The following is a 22444-nucleotide window of genomic DNA, read 5'->3' on the forward strand; positions in this document are numbered from 1 at the left end:
ATACACACTCTCCGTTTCAACAAATAAGTAGATACTCATTGGGGAGGGCCCACAGACACTTCCTACATCCTCAGGCGACTTCAATAACTAGGACATGTTGGACATTTAAATATCACTGGTACATTTTGAGCAATACAGAGTTTGGTGTCAAAAGGAAAAGGTTAAAGGAGAAAACAATGGTTCACAGGTTTCTCAAACAGGTAAGCACCTTTAAACCCCCCAATGCAATGTAGATTAACCCTTTCCCAGCTACACAAGTTATAGAATGTGTGACTTTTAGGAGGGACAGATCAAAACACAAGGTCAGAGGTTAGACGAGTCTTCAGGAAGTCAGGAGAGCCAATGTAAATTGAGCAAAGTCTAGGGGAGCTGGAGGTCTTCTTGAAGGTAAGTAAAACGTCTTGCACAATGTTAGAGTTTTTGTTGAAAAAGAAATCACTGTTGGGCCACAAGCTGGGAGGCTTGTGATGGGCAAAGCTGCAAGCAACTCTGCCTAAGGTAACAAAGGCAAGCCTCACCTGAGAGCTAGCAATGCTACACAACAAAAGACAAGTACCCCTTAGTTTACAGTACCTTAGGTCTGAAGAAATTGGTTCCAGCTGGCTCCTGTTCCTGTGGTAGTATGGCAGATCCTGTTGTTCCTGGGCCTCAGTCGTGGGGACAAAAGGGAGGACGTCTGGGCACTCCTGCACTACGATTTGAAGGTCGGCGGCAGCAATGGGCAAACTTCAGATCAGCAGCACTTGGCGGTTTCAGCTTCTCATGAATAGCACTACCGCGGTTCTCCGATACCTTATGGCTTTACTCGCAACTGGGGTCCAGCACTCTTTTGAGGTGGCTCAGGCTTGGTTAGTTCTGCTTCATGCGAGTCCGTAGGATCTTCCTGGAGCTCGGGTCTGACTTAAAAACGATGCACTCTATTCTGGTGTTCCTTTCTCTAGCAATCAGTTCCTGCAGCAGCAATGCAAGTACAGCCAGCTCCGAGAGGATTTCCAGATGAGTTCGTCTTGACGTCGATTGGTCCCATCAACCCAAGGGGAGAAGTCGTCCTTTGCAGGGCTTCTCTCGTCGAAGCGAATATGGAGCTTCAGCACTGAAGCAGGGCTTCACCGGGCAAACCAACGGTCCACAAGTTGCAGCAAGCGTCTCTTCCAAGTTCTTCGGATTCCTTCGTCCAGTGGTCGACTCTGCCTTCCAAGCAAAATACCTTGCCTTTTATGCAGGGTTCTTCCATTCATTTGCAGCCTAGCTGTCACTCATACAGAAGGGTCCTCCAAGGACAGCCAACCAATCACCTTTGGGTGCATTCCTGTAACCAAGGAGACTAAGCACCAGGGGTTTCAGGCATCTCCCTCACTTCCTGCCCTGCCAGACACGCTGGAGCCATAGATGGGCTTCAGCAGTGAACCTTGCCAAAGACAAAATGAACAAAGGGACCAAACCTGGTTTGGCGCACAGAGTAAATCTCAAGAAGGACCTTTCCAACAAGAAATGGCAAAAAAAGAAGACAGGGCCCTTTTGACAAAATGGGCACCCATGGGTGCTTTACTGCAGCTGCAATTCCAGCCCGCAGTAGAAATACACAATGGTAGGAAAAAGTAAACCACCGCCACCAGCCATTAATTGTAGAAAGGGTAACATACAACATTTACATGAGAACGTAGACAAAAGGGGATACTAAGTAACCCCTTCAGCACTCTATGTAAGATAGTGTGTCCTGGCTCTACAAAGTTACAAAAAGGTAAGTAAAGTCAATTTCACTTTACTACTCATGGAAACAGTAGTTTAACCAAGAGAAGGTATTTAAATCTTTGGGAAATCTGAAGGACTTCCCTGTGCCACTGCACTGAAGGTGCTGTGTGACAATGTAAAAAGATGATGCCTATGGAGTTTGGCAGACTCCAAAACCAAAAGAAACACAGTGTTCAAATCAAAGAAAAATACATGAGAGAGTGGGAAAAAGGTCCTACTCTCTCCAGGATAAAAATGTTAAATCCTAAAGTCCACCACAAATAGCTGGGGGTCTTTAAGGTAGAAGGGAATTAGAACATTTCTGAGAATTCTCCCTAACAATGACAATATGGTCTGGCTGACTGTGTGTGAGTATGCCTGTGAAGCACAGGAAGTAGTAGATGCTGATAAGAGTGCCTGGTTTCTCGGCAGACTGCCCCACTCTGGCCGCAGTGCCATTGTGGAAATGTTAAAGACTGAGTGAAATGATTTTGCAAAATTGAAGCAAACCCTGATCTTGAAGTTTGGGATGACTCCTGCCAATACTTGAAAAGGTTTCAGGGAGTACAAGGAAAGACAAGGTAGTACTTGGGTTATATGTTAGTGAATCTTTAAAAAAACTTTACTGGTTGGGTGGAATGTTATAAGGTACCACTCTTGAAGGCATGATCCATTTGGTTATGCTGGAACATATATTTACCTCTTGTTCCCCTGAGCTTAAGGAGCACCTGGCTTACTCTAAGGAGATAGATCTGAAGATGTTCTCCACAGCCACAGATGTATGGGTATCCCATTAGGACAAGCCTGCTTCTGGGAAGCAGGAGGGGGGAAAGAAGCAATAATAATAATAATAATAATAATATCTTTAATGTGATTTAGTTTAAATAATAAACTTTACACATATACATCTCATCAATATAGACCATATAAAAAATAAATAATTACAATAGAATATATATACCTTCATATAAAAACAATACAATACAATATAGTTACATTCATAGGATAAAATATAGTTCATCATCTCTTTATACTATCATCAAGTTAAATAACAAATACAAATCGTCCTAGTCTCTTAATTATAATGTGTTATATCACAGTTTTAACCTCCTTCCTAATGTCTCATTTTCCATGAAAAGCAAGGCCCAGGCCAATCCTAACAGTCCTCATATTGATATACCCAGTTTAGCTTCCACCTTCAGCCAGATAGTATAAAGTGCAGTTAACTAACGCATACTTTTAGTGTTAACACAATAATTCCAGAACAGCATCTCCCCTATGGTCTCCCAATTATGTACATACTTTCCCAGATGTAATCTTATGTCATCCATCATTGCCTGGCATTCAGTGAGGACATGCTTAGCTGTTTCAGATAATTCCTGTTTCTTGCAGAGGCGACACTAGCGTTGTTCTTTGGGTATATTATCCATCTCCCCAGTAGTCATCTTAATGGGAAGGTGTTCTACTCTTAATCGAAGTATAAATCTCCTGAGCCTATGGGACGGGCATATTAACAAGTATTGCTGCGGTTTCTTGAAAGTTTATAGCCTAGTTTGCACAAAGTTCTACCTTTTTAGCTTGCGAAGATGTTCGTAATTTTCAAGCCAGTCCCATAGCTCTACCCGTCTCCCTATTAAAGCCTGCATTGCCTCCGTAAAAGGCCCACCTCGGTGTATCCAACAGATGTCTTTAAGCGACCGTTCCATTTGATTTTTAAATTCGCTAGAGGAACTTTCTTTGCTGCTTTCCAGAGCAACTGTCGTTAATAAGGCATTACCAGTTCCATTCACCATTTTTAGATAGAGCCCAGCTCTCTTTTTCAATACCAGAGCTTTTAAAGATATAAGTCCCAGCTCGAGTTTTAACAGGGCCATTGGGATACATGTTGGGAGTCCCAATATCTTCCTCCAGTATTTGCCCTCTATAGGTTGTAGCCAATTTAACTCCATTTGAATTAGTGATTCTAATCCATAAACCATCATAGGAGTAAAAACTTGTATATATAGATGGCGAGTTCCCCACAAGGTGAACCCTCCCTGTTTTGTTGTAAATCTTTTAAAGAGGGCAGTGATTTGCGCTGCTCTTATCATTCTATTGCTCTTGCACATAGTATAATCACCTTTGGGTTCAAATTCTATTCCAAGGTATCTGTACACTGGGACATATGTAATTTCAACACTATCAATACGGAGCATGACACGAGAGGATCTTTTGCTTGTGTATCTTATCACGTGTGTTTTCTCTACATTAATAGTGAGCCCATTGTTTTCAGAATATTCCCAAAGAGCTATAGCTGATCGGTGAAGGCCACTAATGGTGTGATCGAATATCACTAAGTCGTCAGCGTAAGCAAGTACCGAACAGGGGATTTTACCAATGCACGGGGGCAATTTTTTGCCCAAGCTATTTTCAAGGGGATGTCATGTACATATACAGTCACGCAGTCACGCATCCCTGTTTGACCCCCCTACTCTGTGAAACTTCTTCGGTCATATGGCCTTCCTGATCTAATTTTAATTTTACCCTAGTGTTCTGATGTAACAACCTAGGAAAATATAGCAGATCTTCTGGACAGCCTAGTTTTTGTAGCTCCATCCAGAGCTTTTCTCAAGGGATAAAATCAAATGCAGCTTTAAAATCTACATAAAGTGCATATAGGGGTGGTTGCCCACTCTGTAGGGCTCTGCTGCGCATAAGATCCATGACCAAAAGCTTATGGGTAGTAGAATAACCATGTCTGAAGCCACATTGGAACTTGCATAACATGTTAGCCTGATCCACCCATTGCTGAAGTTTTTTCAGTATGAGTGAAGCAAATATTTTACTTTTAGTGTCCAACATTGAGAGTAGTCTGTAATTATTGGTATCCAATCGATTGCCCTTTTTGAATATTGGTATTAAGATGGCCGATTGCCAAGAGCTCGGAACCTTTCCTGTCCTCAATATCTTCAAAAATAGGATATTCAGCAGAGTTGCCCAAAAACCAGGATTGCTCTTTATTACAACATTTGCCAACCCGTTTGGTCCAGGGGCCCTAGAGGATTTCAATAATTGAATCGTAGACAAAATTGAATGGAAGCAAAAAGAGAAAGAGTGGGACATCTTAAAAATCTTCATCCCAACAGGGCCAACGTTTTAAAAGGGTAAGTCACATGGCCATGTATTTATTTTATATTTTATTTATTTGCATTTATAAAGCGCTCACAAAGCCCAGGGGCATCGAGGCACTGTTACATGAAAATGTCTTAGTTTCATCATATATGTGGGCGGTTAGGTTACATTAGCCAGATAAATATGTCTTGTTTACAGCTCTTTAGGTAAGTGGCTTGGTTACAGTCACCCTTCATTAGTTCAAAAGCGTGAAAGTTGTCTCATTAGAGTTATGGTGCTTGGTTATATTGTTTGAACACGTATGGGAGGCATCATGGTTACATTTAAGCTACAGTCATGCGGAAACCAGAGTCGGACTAATACGGGTGAGGCCCATCAGATGTATGCAGGAGTTGAAGACAAACAGTCAGGTTTTGATGGCCTTGCGGAAGGCGAGATGAGAGGGCTCACTTCTAATTGAGTGAGGCAGTGAGTTCCAGTGTCTGGCGGCAATGTACTGGGAAGTGGGAACAATCATCCCAAGCAGAACTTTGCTTATATTAAGCAGAGGTGTAGACAGGGTAGGGCCTGAGGGGCAAGGCCCCCCAAGATCTGTAAATGCCACTGTGCAGTCTAAGCTGCAGGGTTCACTCGCCAGGAAATCTGCGCCTTGCGCAGATGAGCTGGAGAACAGACCCTGCTGCGTGCATGTCAGGAACCAGAGGCGAAGGTGTGGCGAATCTCGAGGGCAAACAGCCAATGGAAGAAGTTGTGTTTGTGTGTGAGGATTGTATAAATGTAAGTAAGTGCATTCGTATGAAGTAATGCAGTATAAATGTGTTGGGTGCTTTTGTGAAGGAGGAGAGGAGAGAGAAAAAGGAATGTGCACTGGAAACATCTTCAGTACATTGTTGGTGACATCCCTTTGAAGGGTTTGGGCTCCCTACCTAGGCTCTGCCGCTCCTGCGCTTTGAGAACACATGCACATCTCTCTTAGGGTGGCCCTACTACACTAGCTCCAGGCCCCACTTGTCACACGATGCTAAGCCTCCCTATGTCCCACTAGAGTAGCTGAGGCACATGCCTCCGTCCCTGGTAACACAAGACATTACTTTAAGGATAGTGTCATGGTAAATGGTATAGACACCTCTGCCATTAGGGACACCGGGGCCAGCAGAACTGTAGTGGATTCCACTTTGTAAAACCCAGAGGAGCTAGTCAGAGCCCCTCTGGTGCCCAATAACGTGGCTGATGGAACCCCTCTCAACTTCCCAGTTATGCCTGTCACTCTAGCTGTGAATGGGGAGGTAGTTGGGATATCTGAGTGTTTAGAGGCAAGTCCCTGGGAGAGTTCTGCTAGGAAATGACCTCGGAGACTCAGGCCTTGGGGGGAGATGCAGCAGAACGGGTTCCATGTGTTAATATGCCCGTAAATATATCACAATACAAAAATATCGCCATATTTTTGCTTCGATATTAAGGCATGGAACCTGCAGGGGACACCCCCGCAACCCCTGTATTATTTTAAAAGGAGCGGGGGACACCCCCTCTCCCAAAAAACCCTAATATTATCTCCACTAAAAATATCGCCTATGGCCGTTCCAGACGACCATATTTACAGTCACATTTTTGGTGGGGATAATATTACCCGATATCGCTGAACGACAACCCTGCACTAGGACTCGGACCAAGGCTGCCCTGGCCAAGTCCAAGGCAGAGCCAAAGTCAAAGGGGAAACCCAAGGCTAAGGGAGTAAAGAAACCAAAAAGAGGGAAAGAGAAAACTTCCCTATCTCACCTACCTCTGAGGGGGAAGCAGATGGCCAAGTCCCTGAACCAGAATAGGGGCTGCCTGAAATCCATGACCATCCTGAGCCGCAGAGCTTGCTTGCAGAAGGTAATCCTGACCGGGAAGAGTTTAGTAAGGGCCAACATGAGTGCCCACCTTTGTAAGGCCTAAGGAGACAGGCCTGTTCCCAGCTCGAGGGGGAATCTCCTGGGAAACACAGAATTATTTGGAAGGTGGGTTCCTAAAGAGTGAGCCCACAGAGTCCACTGAAGGAGATCATAGGAGGTTGTTGGTCCCCATTCAAGTGAGACCGTTGCTCCTGCAGTTAGCGTTTAGGTCCCCCTTGTTGGTCATCTTGGCATCAAGAAGACTAAGGAGAGGTTAGCCATGTACTTCAACTTTCCCAAGATGGGGCTCCAGATAGAAAGCCACTGTAGGAGTTATGCCACTTGCCAAATCTGTGGTAAATGTGGTGCAACAATTCAGGCTCCATTGGTACCACTCCCTGTAGTAGTGGGTGTACCATTTGAGAGGGTAGGGATTGACATTGTTGGACCGTTGACCTTCCAACATCCCCTGTTAGCAGGGCTATTCTGGTGTTAGTTGACCACCTTTTGCTGTATAGTCACCATACAAATGCCCAATAAATAAACAAGACAGTAACTGCCAGGTCAGTTGCTAAAGCATTGCTTGGCATTTTCACTAGGGTTGGCTTCCCTAAAGAAGTTGTGTCTGACAGAGGCAGCAACTTCATGTCCAAGTACATACAAGCCATGCGGAAAGAGTGCGGCGTCTCCTATACGTATTCTTCAGCTCATCGTCCACAGACAAATGGCTTCGTTGAGAGGTTTCACAGAACTCTCAAAAGCATGAATGGAGCTCTGGAGGAGCCCCAAAGGGAAAAGTGGGACCACCTCCTACCACGCTTACTCTTTGCCTAGAGAGGGGTCTCTCAACAAGGGGTTGGCTATAGTCCCTTTGAACTTCTCTTTGTTCACCCTGCCAGGGGACCACTAGCTATAGTCAAGGAGAAATGGGACCATGTCACTGTGCTAGGATTGGGAAAGGATGGTCTTACTGGTCTTACTGATGGCTCAGGCCAGTGACAAGTTGAAGGCTGGTCAGGCATTGGTCAAGCATTGGTATGGTCAGAAAGCTTCACTTGCGCATTTCCCCCCAGGCCAGGAAGTCCTGATCATGAATCCTATAAGGCCTAGAGCCCTACAGGATAAATGGATAGGCCCTTACAAGGTTGTGGAGCCACTTGGTGAGGTTAATTATTAGTGGACCTTGGGAGGCCTGGTCAAGCCCCTAGTGTACCACGTAAATAGACTGAAGACAGGCATTGCTAGGGTTGAAATGACTGCCCTGCTCCTGGCATCAGACAGAGCGGAAGAGGAATCTGAACCCCTCCCTGATCTGTTCCAAGGCAGTCCTTCAGATGGCTCCATTGTGAATGTTGAATTGGCCCCTCACCTGTCTCCTCAGCCGCAAGGTGAGCAGAGAACCTTGCTGAGGCAATTCTCCCCCTTGTTCTCACTTACTCCAGGTTTGAAACCTGGGTGAAAATATCAAATCGACACTGGAGATATTGTGTCTTTCAAACGTAGGAGCTATATGATGTCAGCTAAAGTAAGGTCCAACATCAAGTCTGAGGTCAAGAAGATGTTGGATCTAGGGGTGATATAACCATCCATTAGTCCATGGTTCAGTCCTGTGGTTCTGGTGCCAAAGGCAGGTACCTCTGAGTTCAAGTTCCGTGTTGATTACAGGGCTCTGAATGCTGTCACCAAGAACAGACAAATTGGTAGACAAGCTGGGTGCTTCCAAGTATCTCAGAACATTTGATCTCACTGCAGGGTATCCGCAAATATCCCCGACAGAAGATGCCAAGGGGAAGACTGCATTTTCAACTCCAGAAGGGCTTTACCAGTTCAGGGTAATGCCATTCGGATTAAAGAATGCATCTGCCACTTTTCAGAGGTTGATCAACCATGTTCTGACTGGGTTGGATGAATTCTGCATTGCATATCTGGATGATATAGCAGTCTTAGCCATAACTTGGGAAGAACGTGTGAGACACCTAGGAATAGTGTTGCCGGCCATCAGGAAGGCCCACCTGATCATAAAGGCCCTAAGTGTGTAACGCTCACCTGGTTCCCACGGAGGCGCGGCGTCGAAGGCGCAGAACTCTGAAGATGGACAGGAAGGGCCCCTCTATTCTGGCTTCCCTGGCTCGTTGGATACCCTCCTGTGCGTGAAAAGGGAGTATTACCAACTGTGGAACAATGCTCAAGCCTCCCACTCCCTTCCAACCCTCCACGATACCTCCTCCACGATTCCCCGTGAAGCCTCACCTTAGGGTTTGGAAGGATGAGCTCTCCATCCTGCTTCTGATGCAGGGGCGCGTTGAAACCCAGTTACTTCACTGGATTGAGGATTGATGGGAGTTCAGGTAAGCTTGACTGTTCAGGTAAGGCGCTGTAAAAGTTCTGTTCAAAAGTTCAAGCTTAATAATAATGTTCGTTGTCTAATTGCAGCAAGCGCTAATGCTTATGTCTTTTTCCCCTTAGGGGCCGGGGTTCGGAGTGCCGGAGATATGGCGCCGACCCGAAGTGAAACAGTTCTGGATGAGCGCTCAGGTAATGTCTTTGCATTCGCTCATTCAATGTCTTTGTCTTTTTTCCCCATTGGGGCCGGGGTCCGGAGATGCCAGGAAGCGGCAGGACCCGAAATGCAGTGGGAATAATCCAACAGGTAAGACTTAAAAGGAAACTGAACTTTCCTTATTCCTTTTCTCCCTCTCACCTTTGTTCTTGTCTTTTTTCCTCTAGGCGCCGGGGCGTAGCTGAATCCGGAAGATCGCTGCTGAAGATGGAAGCGCCTTGCAAAGGTGAGTAAAATGCAGCGCTGCAGCGATCGAAACGAAATGCCTTTAAGGGCCGTTGGAGAAATGACTCCGGGATGCAGATTTAGCAGGTAAGGGCTTTTCTTCTCCTATTCTCTTCCTTTCTCCCCTTGCAGGTGTTCCAGGGTGCTGGCAGGCGTGGCTGAAGTCAGGATGCAGGAGCGTCCAGCTGCTAGGTGCAGAACAACGCGAAGCATGTGTGGCTGTTCGGGTGGGGTTTAAATAGCCTTGGAAGAAGTTCCTGGTATGTATCCTTCCACCAATCAGGTATGTATCCTTCCCCGACCACACCCGGGTGGTGAAGTAGTCCTACAGGTTAAGTAGTCCCATTCAGGCCTCAAGAGGGCCTGGATGAAGCAGCAAGGTCTGCATCAGGTAAGTGTGCACCCAAGCACTGAAACACATATCCTCTTCTATGAGCCTGGCGCCTAAGGTGCCAGGACTGGGGTCCGCTATGAGCCTGGCGCCTAAGGCGCCAGGACTGGGTCCAAAGGGCCCCGACTTGGGCCCGCTGAGACTTCCCTGGGGAAAATGATGTCTTCCTCTGGGGTTGCTGGGCCCGGCCTGGCTCCTTAGAGGTAGGCATCATGACAGTACCCCCCCTCAAGGCCCCTCCCAAGGTCTTTTCCTCCGGGGGTTTTGGTTTGTGCGGGAATCTTCGATGGAATCTTTGAATTAATCGTGGTGCGTGAACATAGTTACTGGGTTCCCAAGATCTTTCCTGAGGTCCATATCCTTTCCAATCAACAAGATAGAAGAGTTTTGACTTAACTATCTTGGAATCTAAAATGTCTTTCACTTCGAATTCTAATTCTCCATCAATTTGGACAGGGCCTGGGGGCTCAGACAGTCTGGTTCCAGGTTGTACTGGTTTTAGAAGAGATGCGTGAAAAACGGGATGAATCCGCATGTTGGATGGTAAATCGAGTTTAAAGGCCACTGGGTTGATAATAGCTTTGATGGGGTAAGGCCCAATGAATCTGGGATTAAAAGTTCGCTGACCCTTGAGGGGTAGATGTTTAGTTGCTAACCATACCTGATCTCCTACTTGGTAAGGAGGAGTTTTACTTCGGTGCAAATCAGCGTTTTCTTTATACTTTTTCTTGGCTTGCTGTAAGTGGGTTGTAGCTTCTTTGAAGGCTTGGGTTATTGTGGAATGTAGGTGATTTACTGCAGGTATCTCCAGGGTCAGAGGTGGATCTAGGTCAGAGGTCCGAGGATGGTGACCATACAGGGTATAAAAAGGAGTCTGTCCGGTTCCAGAATGCACTGAATTGTTGTATGCATATTCTGCAATCCAAAGGATGTCCTTCCAATTCAACTCGGATTGGTGTAACATGCACCGCAGATATTGCTCGAGAGTCTGATTGGTTCTCTCGGTTTGTCCGTCGGTCTGGGGGTGGTGGCTGGTGGATAACCGCACGTCTATTTGTGCTAGTTGGCAACATTTCTTCCAAAAGTGGGAGATAAATTGACTTCCACGGTCTGAGACTAATATGGAAGGGAAATCATGTAACCGCACTATATTTTCCATAAATTCCTTGGCCAAGGTGGAAGCGGACGGCAATCCTTTCAAAGGGATAAAATGGGCCATTTTGGAGAATAGATCCACTATTACGAGAATCGTGTTGTAACCACCACAAGGAGGCAGGTCAGTTATAAAGTCCATTGACAGGGTGTGCCAAGGTGCTGGTGGAATGTCCAAAGGTTGAAGTAGGCCGGCTGGCCTTTTCTTTTGACTCTTATTTTGGGCACAGATTCCGCAAGACAACACAAATGACTTTATGTCTTTTCTCCAAGAAGGCCACCAGAAGTGGCGTTTGATCTTTTCTTCTGTTTTCGCGATACCGGGGTGTCCTTCCATTAATGATTCATGATGACGGGTAATGACAAGTTCCTGCAATTCTTTACTTGGCAGAAATAACCGCTCTTGGAAGTAGGGTAAATCATCCTTAACGGTGTAGTGAGGACCCTTTTGACTCCATTCCAGTAAGGCAGAAGAGTCAAAAAGCTGTTTTACTTGAGCTTGGATGTCCTCAATGGTTTGCAATGAAGTCAAGCCCAGAATTCTTTGTTCCGGTATGATTGGCACAGGTTCTAAACTCGAATTGGGTTCTTCCATGCCTATCCGGGATAAGGCATCTGCCTTACCATTCTTGCAGCCAGGGCGATAGGTAATTACAAAATCAAATTCCGCAAAGAATAAAGCCCATCGGAGTTGTCGCGAAGATTGAGCTTTGGCCGTCTTTAAATACTGCAAATTTCTGTGGTCCGTAATTACGGTGATAGTGTGTCTTGCACCGAGAAGATAGTGACGCCAAGCCTTGAAAGCTGATTTAATAGCCAGTAGTTCTTTGTCGGTAATTGCGTAATTGAGTTCAGGTGGAGAGAATTTTCTGGACCAAAAGGCTACAGGGTGTAGTTGGTTAGTTTCTGGGTCTCTTTGCGACAGGACAGCTCCCATGGCCGAACTGGATGCATCGGTTTCCACGATGTAAGGGAGATCTGGGCGCGGGTGCTTCAATACAGGTGCAGAGGGGAATTTGGTTTTCAGGTCCTGAAAGGCTTGTTCAGCCTCAAGAGTCCATTCAAAAGGTTTGTTTTTCTTTAGGAGAGCTGTGATTGGTTGAACAGTTCGAGAAAATTCCGGGATGAACCTTCGATAGAAATTGGCAAAGCCAAGCATGCTTTGCACTCCCTTCACAGAGCTAGGAGATGTCCATTTGAGAATGGCGTCCACTTTCCGCGAGTCCATTCGGATTCCTTGAGGTGTCAGGATGAATCCGAGAAACTCCACTTCTGTGGTATGAAAAACGCATTTTTCGAGCTTGGCAAATAATTTGTGCTGGCGCAATTTCTCAAGAACTGCCCTAACATGGTTTCTGTGATCAGATTCTGAGGAGGAATACACCAGGATGTCGTCGATATAAACGATGACACAAACATCGATAAGTTCCCGAAGAACATCATTCATGAAGTACTGAAAGGCGGCAGGTGCGTTGCACAAACCGAAGGGCATTACTTGATATTCGAAGAGCCCAAATTTGGTGCAGAATGCAGTCTTCCACTCGTCGCCCTCTTTTATACGTACCAGGTGGTAAGCTCCTCGAAGATCTAGCTTGGTGTACACACGAGCATCTTTTACTTGGTCGATAAGCTCAGGTATCAGGGGCAAAGGGTAACGATTCTTAATCGTTATCTGATTTAGGGCGCGGTAGTCAATACAGGCCCTAAGGTCTCCTTCCTTTTTAGGTACGAAGAACAAAGCGGAAGAGACTGGTGACTTTGATGGGCGAATGAAACCATTGGCCAGGTATTGATCCAAATACTGGCGCAAATGCAGGTTCTCAGGTTCAGTAAGAGCATAAATCCTACTACAAGGTAGTTGTGCATTGGGTACCAAGTCGATTTGGCAATCGTAAGATCGATGGGGAGGTAAGGTGTTAGCCTGCTCTTTCTGAAAAACGTCTTGGAATTCATGGTATTCAGATGGTAGCTGTACAGGGGTGGAAGTTACAGAGGCTAGACCCATAGCTGGATTCCTTGGGTAACAGGTTGGTTCACAATCAGGAAAAGTTATCTTCTTTGCTCGCCAGTCTATTCTCGGATTATGTGTTTCTAACCAAGGGATTCCAAGAAGTACTTGAAATTGTGGGGCCTTGATCACATCAAACACGATTGCTTCCCGATGTCCGTCCTGACCCACCAGAGTGATTTCAACTGTGGAATGCGTTACAGGCCCTGAGGCTATTTCGGTTCCATCAACTGTAGTAATTACATCTTGGGTTACTTTCGGGCGGAGAGGAAGCTTAATCCTGGAAGCCAATTCACGGTCTATGTAATTTCCAATAGCTCCACTGTCTATGTATGCTTTTATAGCATGCAACTGCTGAGGCTGTTTTGGGTTCACAAGCACCATTGGCATGACAAAATGTGAGGTCAAAGAGTTTGTTTTCAAGCTCGGCAAGCGGACCCCTACGCTTGTCGGGCTAGGTCGTTTCCCGAACCAGGTGTCAATAACTCGTTATCAGTGGCTCCAACCACCTTCTTGGGTGGTTTAACTGGACAACTTTGAAGAAAGTGACCAGAAGTTCCGCAATACAGACAAAGTTGCATTTGTCGCCTTCTCTCTCGTTCCTTCTGCGTTAATGGTCCTTTAACACTGCCAAGTTCCATAGGTTCGGAAACGTCAGTACTCTTGGAGTTAACGTGGGTCTTGATAGGTACTCTGGTTTCATACTTGAGCCGATCTGCTTTTCTATTTTGAAGTCTGTGATCAAGTTGAACCACTAAGTCTATGTAGTCTGCGCAGGCCTGGGGTGGATCTACTATCTGAGCTATAACATCTTTAAGCTCTCCGCGCAGGCCTCGATGAAACAATGTGATCCTTTTATTTTCAGGCCATCCGGTTTCCACAACTAGTCTATTAAAGGTGGCGATGTAGGACAAAAGATCCTGATTACCTAGTCGTAAGGATAGCAGTTCGTTGTCAAGGGCCTGTCCCTGCGAGTGTCGAGCGAACAATCTTTCCATGCTGGCCTGGAAGCCCTGGAAATCCCGGAGAATGGGATCATCCTGATTTACCAATGGAATAGACCAATCGGCAGCACAGCCACTGAGGTAAGATAGTACAAAGGCTACTTTGGTCTGGTCGTTGGGGAAGGCCCCGGGCCTGCATAAAAAGTGTAAACGGCATTGGTTCATAAAAACGGCATATTTCTTGGGATCCCCCCGCAAAACGTTCCGGCGGGGCCAAAGGCATGTGTCCAGGTAGATTGATTTGTACCGGGTTATTCGAACCCATTGTTGTAGAAATATCTCCGGAAACAGGTAAAGGAGTGTGCTCTGCCTGGCCCTGCAATAACCTTTTGGCCAGATCATCAGTTCTTTCCTTGGATAGGATTAGTTCCCTTCTGAGAGCATTAGTCTCCTGGCGGGCTGAGTGCACTTCTGCCCGTAATTCCCCTAAAAGATGGGCCAGCTGATCTGTCTCGGAAGTCTCCATAGCGCCCAGGTGGGAAATTGTGGTAAGGCTTCGCGTTCTGTAACGCTCACCTGGTTCCCACGGAGGCGCGGCGTCGAAGGCGCAGAACTCTGAAGATGGACAGGAAGGGCCCCTCTATTCTGGCTTCCCTGGCTCGTTGGATACCCTCCTGTGCGTGAAAAGGGAGTATTACCAACTGTGGAACAATGCTCAAGCCTCCCACTCCCTTCCAACCCTCCATGATACCTCCTCCACGATTCCCCGTGAAGCCTCACCTTAGGGTTTGGAAGGATGAGCTCTCCATCCTGCTTCTGATGCAGGGGCGCGTTGAAACCCAGTTACTTCACTGGATTGAGGAGAGTTCAGGTAAGCTTGACTGTTCAGGTAAGGCGCTGTAAAAGTTCTGTTCAAAAGTTCAAGCTTAATAATAATGTTCGTTGTCTAATTGCAGCAAGCGCTAATGCTTATGTCTTTTTCCCCTTAAGGCCGGGGTTCGGAGTGCCGGAGATATGGCGCCGACCCGAAGTGAAACAGTTCTGGATGAGCGCTCCGGTAATGTCTTTGCATTCGCTCATTCAATGTCTTTGTCTTTTTTCCCCATAGGGGCCGGGGTCCGGAGATGCCAGGAAGCGGCAGGACCCGAAATGCAGTGGGAATAATCCAACAGGTAAGACTTAAAAGGAAACTGAGCTTTCCTTATTCCTCTTCTCCCTCTCACCTTTGTTCTCGTCTTTTTTCCTCTAGGCGCCGGGGCGTAGCTGAATCCGGAAGATCGCTGCTGAAGATGGAAGCGCCTTGCAAAGGTGAGTAAAATGCAGCGCTGCAGCGATCGAAACGAAATGCCTTTAAGGGCCGTTGGAGAAATGACTCCGGGATGCAGATTTAGCAGGTAAGGGCTTTTCTTCTCCTATTCTCTTCCTTTCTCCCCTTGCAGGTGTTCCAGGGTGCTGGCAGGCGTGGCTGAAGTCAGGATGCAGGAGCTGACACGGTGAGCGTCCAGCTGCTAGGTGCAGAACAACGTGAAGCATGTGTGGCTGTTCGGGTGGGGTTTAAATAGCCTTGGAAGAAGTTCCTGGTATGTATCCTTCCACCAATCAGGTATGTATCCTTCCCCGACCACACCCGGGTGGTGAAGTAGTCCTACAGGTTAAGTAGTTCCATTCAGGCCTCAAGAGGGCCTGGATGAAGCAGCAAGGTCTGCATCAGGTAAGTGTGCACCCAAGCACTTAAACACATATCCTCTTCTATGAGCCTGGCGCCTAAGGCGCCAGGACTGGGGTCCGCTATGAGCCTGGTGCCTAAGGCGCCAGGACTGGGTCCAAAGGGCCCCGACTTGGGCCCGCTGAGACTTCCCTGGGGAAAATGATGTCTGCCTCTGGGGTTGCTGGGCCCGGCCTGGCTCCTTAGAGGTAGGCATCATGACAAAGTGTCAAATTGGTCAGGGCTCAGTGGTCTACCTTGGGAATGAGGTGGGTGGAGGTAGAACCCCTGGTCTACCCCTACAACCCAAGAGATTTTCCGGACCTCACTGGGCATTACAGGAACTTCAGGGCAGACTATGGTACCATACCTGCCCCCCTGACTGCCCTCACTACTCGAAAGAAACCCACCAAGATCACTTGCTCTGAGGAATGTGAGAAGGCCTTCCAAGGCTTAAAAGACCCCCTGTGCCAGACCCCTGCTCTCAGGGCCCCTGACTATTAGAAACATTGTATTGTGCAGACAGATGCCTCCGACCCTGGGATAGGTACAGTCGTATCACAGCTAGATGACAAAGGCAGGGTACACCCTATTGTATTCATCAGTCACAAGCTTAAGGACAGAGAGCACTGGTGGTCCACTGTGGAAAAATAATGTTTTCCATTGTGTGGGCCTGTAGGAAGATGAAGCCCTACCTCTATGGGATCCACTTCACTGTGCAGACGGACCATAGGCTCTGATAGTGGCTGATGAACATGAAGGGTGAGAATCCTAAGTTGCTCACGCGGTCCATTAGCCTCCAAGGATTTGACCTCACTATTGAGCATAGGCCAGGTGTCGAAAATAGCAATGCTGATGGGTTGTCCAGAATGTTTAACCGACCTGAACATGAGACTCATCCAGGGGTGGATTAGTTACCCCTGTCATTCGTCTGGGAGGGGCAAGTGTTAGGGAAGATTTTTCATATGACCAATTTACCCCTATATTTGTGGACCCTCCAAATTTCTGTTCACCATAGCAGAGTTTACAAATCCATTCTAACAAATTGGTGGCAGCAGTGAGATCGAGGTTCAATTCCCTGACGGGGAACCAGCCTGGCACGGGGAGTTTTTAAGCCTCTGACTGCCCTCACTACTCCAAAGAAACCCGAGAAGATCACAGCCAGAGGAATGTGAGAAGGCCTTCCAAGGTTTAAATGACTCCCTGTGCCAGGCTGGGGGCACGTACGGGATTCTCAGATCACCCGCACTCCTCCTGCTACAGTGAATTGGTCTGCCTATCTTCCCAGAAGTGTTCCCTGTTTCACTAATGGTGGCCTCCTAAACCTCTGTTCACCAGAGGAGAGTTTAGAAATCCAATCTAATAGTAGGATAAGCTGCTTACCTTGATGTAGAAGTTGCAGTCTGTACAACAAGGCTTTCCAGGGTAGGGTTCCTTGAAAGATATTACAGATCAATGCTTGAGGGCTTGTTTTTTTTTTTTAATCAGATTTTTACTGACGGCTGCGTTTGTATCAGGGGACTCCCAGTTAAACTTTACCCTTTTCTGAAGAGCTGAATGAAATAGTAAAACAGGGTCTTTTTGCAGATACTTCTAAAATGTCTATCAGGTCATCATGCTCAAAGGGTGCAGCTGGTCTCCCCCAACCCAGGTATTCTGTTACCGTATTCATAATTTGTCTGTAAGATGCCTCAGCATGCTCAGACGGGTCAGATTTACCAAAATCAATTTCAGGGTAATTGTCAAGGCCACTTGCACTCTGAAGATTTTCATATAAATCTTGCATTCTTGACTCGGATATTAAAGCCTCAGGAACATTGGGTGTTCTGTATTCCAGGCCAAAAGGTGGAGTTTCCAGGTCTGAGGGTTCATGTTTCTCCAATATAGAGGAAAGGGATTTGAAAAATGTTTGGTAGAGGCTTGAAAGATTTTTTAATTTCTCTGACGGTGCCGAAGGCTTTGACACCTTTGATGTCGATGGCACGGGCCTCAACAGGCTCCACTTGTGACTCAGTCTTCGAGGGTCAAGGACTGGGCCTCTCCTTGAGGCGCGACCTCTCAATGGGTCTGTGACTTTTCACTGGAGCTCGAGGGTGTGCAAGTTTGAGCCTTTTTGCCCATTTATCAGCTTTGTGGTTTTCATCTTTTCTTTCAAGGGGGTCGGGCCGCCTTCTTGAAGATTTTCATCATTTGCAGCCTAAAGGCCTCCCATTCAGCTTTCAAAGCCGACTTACCTGGGCAGGCAACTCTGCGTTCAGACGAGGAGTCGTAGAATGAGGATGGAGACCTGTGACGTTGTTTCTATAACTTTTCTTGAAGACAGAATAATGGCGAGAACCTATACGTGAATGTTTTTTGGAATGTTTTCACTGTGGCGAATGACCTCTCGATTCGCCCGACGAACGTCTCTTGGAAGGCGTCATCGAAAGGGATTTCTTTGGGGAACTACCCGCAGCAAGCTACCGCTTTTGTTCCACAAGCGCCTTCCCCGTCATGGATTGACAGGATCCACAGTCAGCCATCCTGTGGTTGGTGCCTTGGCACCACAAACAAATGCAATAAAGGTCAGTTCTAGACATTTTCAACCCACAGTCGACAAATTTCTTGAACCCGGTCTTCGGGGTAGAAGAAGCAGACGATACATGCTGTAGTTTTGTCAGAAACAACCAAGCTGTATCTGAAGCGAAAGCTTTTGCGGAAAAACAGAACTGAATTATCGGGCACAGTGCGTTAATTCAGTGTCCCTGTCGATGATGTCAACCTCGAGAGGGTACGGAGGTCCTCTAGAGATAATGAGTCAACGACGACACACAGCGGTCTCACCCGCAAAAAAGAATTCCGAAGCAGTAGACGCTGGAAGGAGATATCATAAGATGAGGAATATGTGGGAGGACACAATCCATTCCAATTAACTTTATGAATGAACCATCCTGATTTGCTTATGAAGAAGAAATGCAATGTGACAGAAAGTGATTGGTCTTTTGAGAAAATACCTTTTTACATTGACTTTTTAACTTGATATATGAAGAGACAGTCTTTTTGATTCACTAAGCCGAAGCTTGTCAAAACTTTGACAATTGTCTTAAGAGTGAGAAATCTGTTTGAAACTGAGACAGTAACTTTGCCACGTGAAGGACATACTGGATGAAAAGAACTGTCTACTTGGAGTGAAACTTGGCTAGTGAAAAGAACTTTTCTGCGATTTCAACTATGTTTTTTTCAAAATCCTGAATTGATCCAGGGGAAAGGGATCCAACAGTTTTGGTTCCAGCCCCTCGCTGGGGTCTCGGGTTTTTAAGTTTCTCAGCCCTACTTGGGCTATCTTCTCCTCTTCCCATTCTCGGGCTTTAAGCATCTTTTGCTTTCCATGTTCATGTTACCCCAGCATGCAGTGTTCAGACTCTTGCCTCTGCTCAGGCTGGGTAGCGGTTCGGCCCAGTTTAGGACTTCCTTTCTGAGGCTCTCACCCCGGCTTGGGGTATATGGCTAGTTTGGCTCTTCAGCCTCTTAGCCCCTTTCTGTATAGTGTTCGTCTTCACTCCCTCATCCCCAATGTTGCGTGTGCAGACACTCTCCTCTTCTCAGGATGGGTAGTGCTTCGACACTGCTTAGGACTCCCTTTCTCGAGCTCTCAATCTTGCTTAGGGTATACAGGCTATCATCCTCCTTTAGGCTTCACAGGCTTTTAGCCTATTTCTGTATTGTGCTGTGCTGCATATCGGCCCCTTGGAACTCGAATCCTGACTTGGGGTGTTTGCTTCCTTGTTCCGGGTTCGAATACCATGGCAGTGTGGATCCACCTGGGTCTCTCACCATCTCACCCCAGCATGGGGTTTTTCTTGTCCAGCCTGCCCTCCTCTTGGTTCACCCCGCATCTCACGTATCTGGCTCACAGCGAGAGATTCATCGGGGAAGGCAGCAGAGCGACTACTTCTCTTATGGGCATTGCAGCGGTGCACAGGCTACCGTACCATCCGGTGGCTTCCTGGAATGTTGGTCGACCACCAATCTGGAGGTCATGTCATTTCTCTACACACAGAGCCAGATTCCTTGACCAAGGCAGGCTTCCTCACTGCTCACTCTCTCATTTCTCTTTGTGTCGGTGAGATGCTCCTTTAACGTCCATCTCTGGAATGAGAGAAAGCCAATCATTGGTTCTCCGAGGATGACAGCACTGGTCCGGAAGCCAAGCCAGGTCTTGATTTCGTTCCCAAACAGCCAATGAAGACATTGGCTGTCAGAGGAAGGTGAAGGACGTTACACATCTCTACTAAGGGATGGCCTGTCGTCCAAGTGGGCGGGGGGGAGATCAGTGGGATCCTGCATGCCCTAGCCCCTCGGGACGGGGAAGCTACTAGCAAGCCCACCTCCCTAGTACCAAAGAGGGTGGCTCCCCCTTCGGGATAGGGGACTAATTCCCTGGATTTATCAGTGGGCTTAGCGCAGAGTGAGAGTAACGGGAGAAACAGGGAAAGTGTGAGCGACAGGCAGACAGATTGGGTATGCGTCTATAGAGTTAATGTACATCTCTAGAATCCATGAAGCAAAGAGAAGGAAATTGTAAATAAAGCCGCTACAGGGTCAGTCACACATCCTGTGCTTCCCTAACTTGGTGAGGACCAGCTGTGGTTCGTACAAGCAGTGTGCCAACTTGGCGCTCACAAGTATAATGAAGCAACAAACAAATCCCTATGAGTAAAACACATCACTAGGTTGACTGTGGCAATCATTGTGAGGTCTTCATAAGTATACAAATACTTGTGCACAGGGATACAGGGGCTGCACGGCAAGCAGCTGACCGAGGGCTGGTCAGTTTTTAACCCTCCACCCCCTACAGGTTCCATGTCTTTAGTGCTAGCTGCTTAGCGGGTTTAAGGAAAGATTCAGTGGATGGCATGAGAAAAGGGACAAGTAAGCACTTTCCGATCTGTGACAGAGTTAGCCTGCACGTTCAGTAATCAGGTATCGAATGAAGATCAGTACTGTGGCAGGAGGAGGTGCTGCAGTATCACATACACAGGCTATGAAGCATTGTGGTACAAGAAGAGAAGAGGGAAGGAGTGTGAAGGCAGTGGGGTTTGGGATGTAAAAAGATGAAAGGGGAAGAGCGTTTCAAAAAGCCTACATTAAGGCACTTGTTGAAACATGAAACACAGAGATGCAGCAGATTGAAACCAATATGTTCTGATCTCTAAACCTCCACTAACCCTACGTTACACAGGGAGTTGCAAGGGCATTTTATCTTCACCAGGAAGCAGCACAGTAGCTGTTCTACCACATACTCACACAGTCCCTTACGCTCCTTTCGGTCCTTCTTGGGTTTCTCCCTCTCGTGGCAGCTATCCTCCCCCATCAGCATCCTCTGCAGCTCCTTCCGCTCCTGCTCCTCACGTTCACGGGACAGCTGTGAGCTGGTCTTCTTGTTTTGCAACATATTCTCAATGTTCTTTCCCATCTCCTCAAAGTCACTGTCCTCTGCAGAGCTGCTGTCTGTATCTGTTGACAGCACTTCAGTCGACTCCAAAACCCTATTAGGAGAGAAGAAAAGCCGGCAATGAAGAGGACAGAGCAGCCAGGATTTGATTGCAAGACAAAAGATGTGTGTTTACACTTTAGTAGGGTCCCTACCAGGCAGAATAGTCTGAGGCTTGTATTGAAGACCCCAGATAACCCCCACCTGCCTTCTGATCTTAGGAAGCTTGTGATACTTTCCAAGTGTCCTTAACGCACCTCGGGTAGCTATTTTTGACCAGCCAATCGACATGTCTTCAGAGGGATACAGGGCGACAAATACAGCATAACAATTTATTGGGATTAATAAAGTTACAGGCCTTGATGTACTTCACTGTTCTAGATGAGTAATAACATTTAGAAACGCTTACAAGCAATGTATTTGTTAGGACGATTTTTTAAGGATCCTCTGGTGAGGGCTTAGAAAAGTTCAAATGACTTACCTCTATGGTAAATGAATATGGTATATGGATTATGAATTATGATATGATAGGGCCGATGGCAGTGTGGGAATAGACTTATGTGGTAACAATGTCTCACTGATTTTTAATGTACGTATTTTTTTAAAATCACATTTTTATCTAATTGCAAACTGACATTGTATACTTGTTCAGGTGATCTTTATCTGTTTGATAGTCATTTTTATTCATCGTGTTGTGTGTTAATTGTATTGTGAGAGGTTTTATTAATAAACTAATGCACAATTAAAATAAATGCTTACCTCTCAGGAATGTTCTTTCTGATAGATGTTCCTCCTACAGTTTCCTCATCTTTGATATTCTACCTCCAGCACCAGGTGTTTTGGGAAATTCTTTTGGACATTTGCGTAACATTTGTAGCGTGGCTCCACCAAGCACTGATGCTCGCCCGACTCTGGACATGAATACTGGGCCAGTATATATGGAGCTGATGTACTTGGTTACCGCAGTTGCACTTTGTTCTCTAGCACTCAGCAGCTGAATTACCACAGAACAGATGAGCTGTACTAGCGATCCACCAAAAGGGGCAGGTTGGAATGTGTGAGAGGCACATCTATCAGAAGAACAAATGAATTACCACTCAGTAAAGTTTTATGTTCCTCCCTTCAAAGTCCTAATCTGTGATATTCCATTTCCAGTGCCAGCTGCCTTTCAAAACTTTTTTGCCACTAGGGTGCGCTCTGCAACTTCATGGTGGCTCTGCCCAGTGCTGCTATGCGCCCCACACTGGAGTTGACGTTGGGGCCACTATAT

The 22444-nt window shown here is 46.6% G+C and overlaps 1 protein-coding gene across 5 annotated transcripts in view; it reads right to left on the minus strand.

Moving 5' to 3' along the window:
• TAF1 (TATA-box binding protein associated factor 1) overlaps nt 1-22444 on the minus strand; it is a 1380965-nt gene that overhangs the window by 522850 nt on the left and 835671 nt on the right. For all 5 annotated transcript variants that reach the window (XM_069612352.1, XM_069612355.1, XM_069612353.1 and 2 more), the window contains exon 23: nt 20988-21229. In XM_069612352.1, the coding sequence (XP_069468453.1) occupies nt 20988-21229 (242 nt within the window). The remainder of the gene's footprint in view (nt 1-20987; nt 21230-22444) is intronic.

The sequence above is a fragment of the Ambystoma mexicanum genome, chromosome 5p (genome assembly GCF_040938575.1).
Source record: "Ambystoma mexicanum isolate Mex_15411 chromosome 5p, UKY_AmexF1_1, whole genome shotgun sequence".
NCBI classification, from domain to species: domain Eukaryota; kingdom Metazoa; phylum Chordata; class Amphibia; order Caudata; family Ambystomatidae; genus Ambystoma; species Ambystoma mexicanum.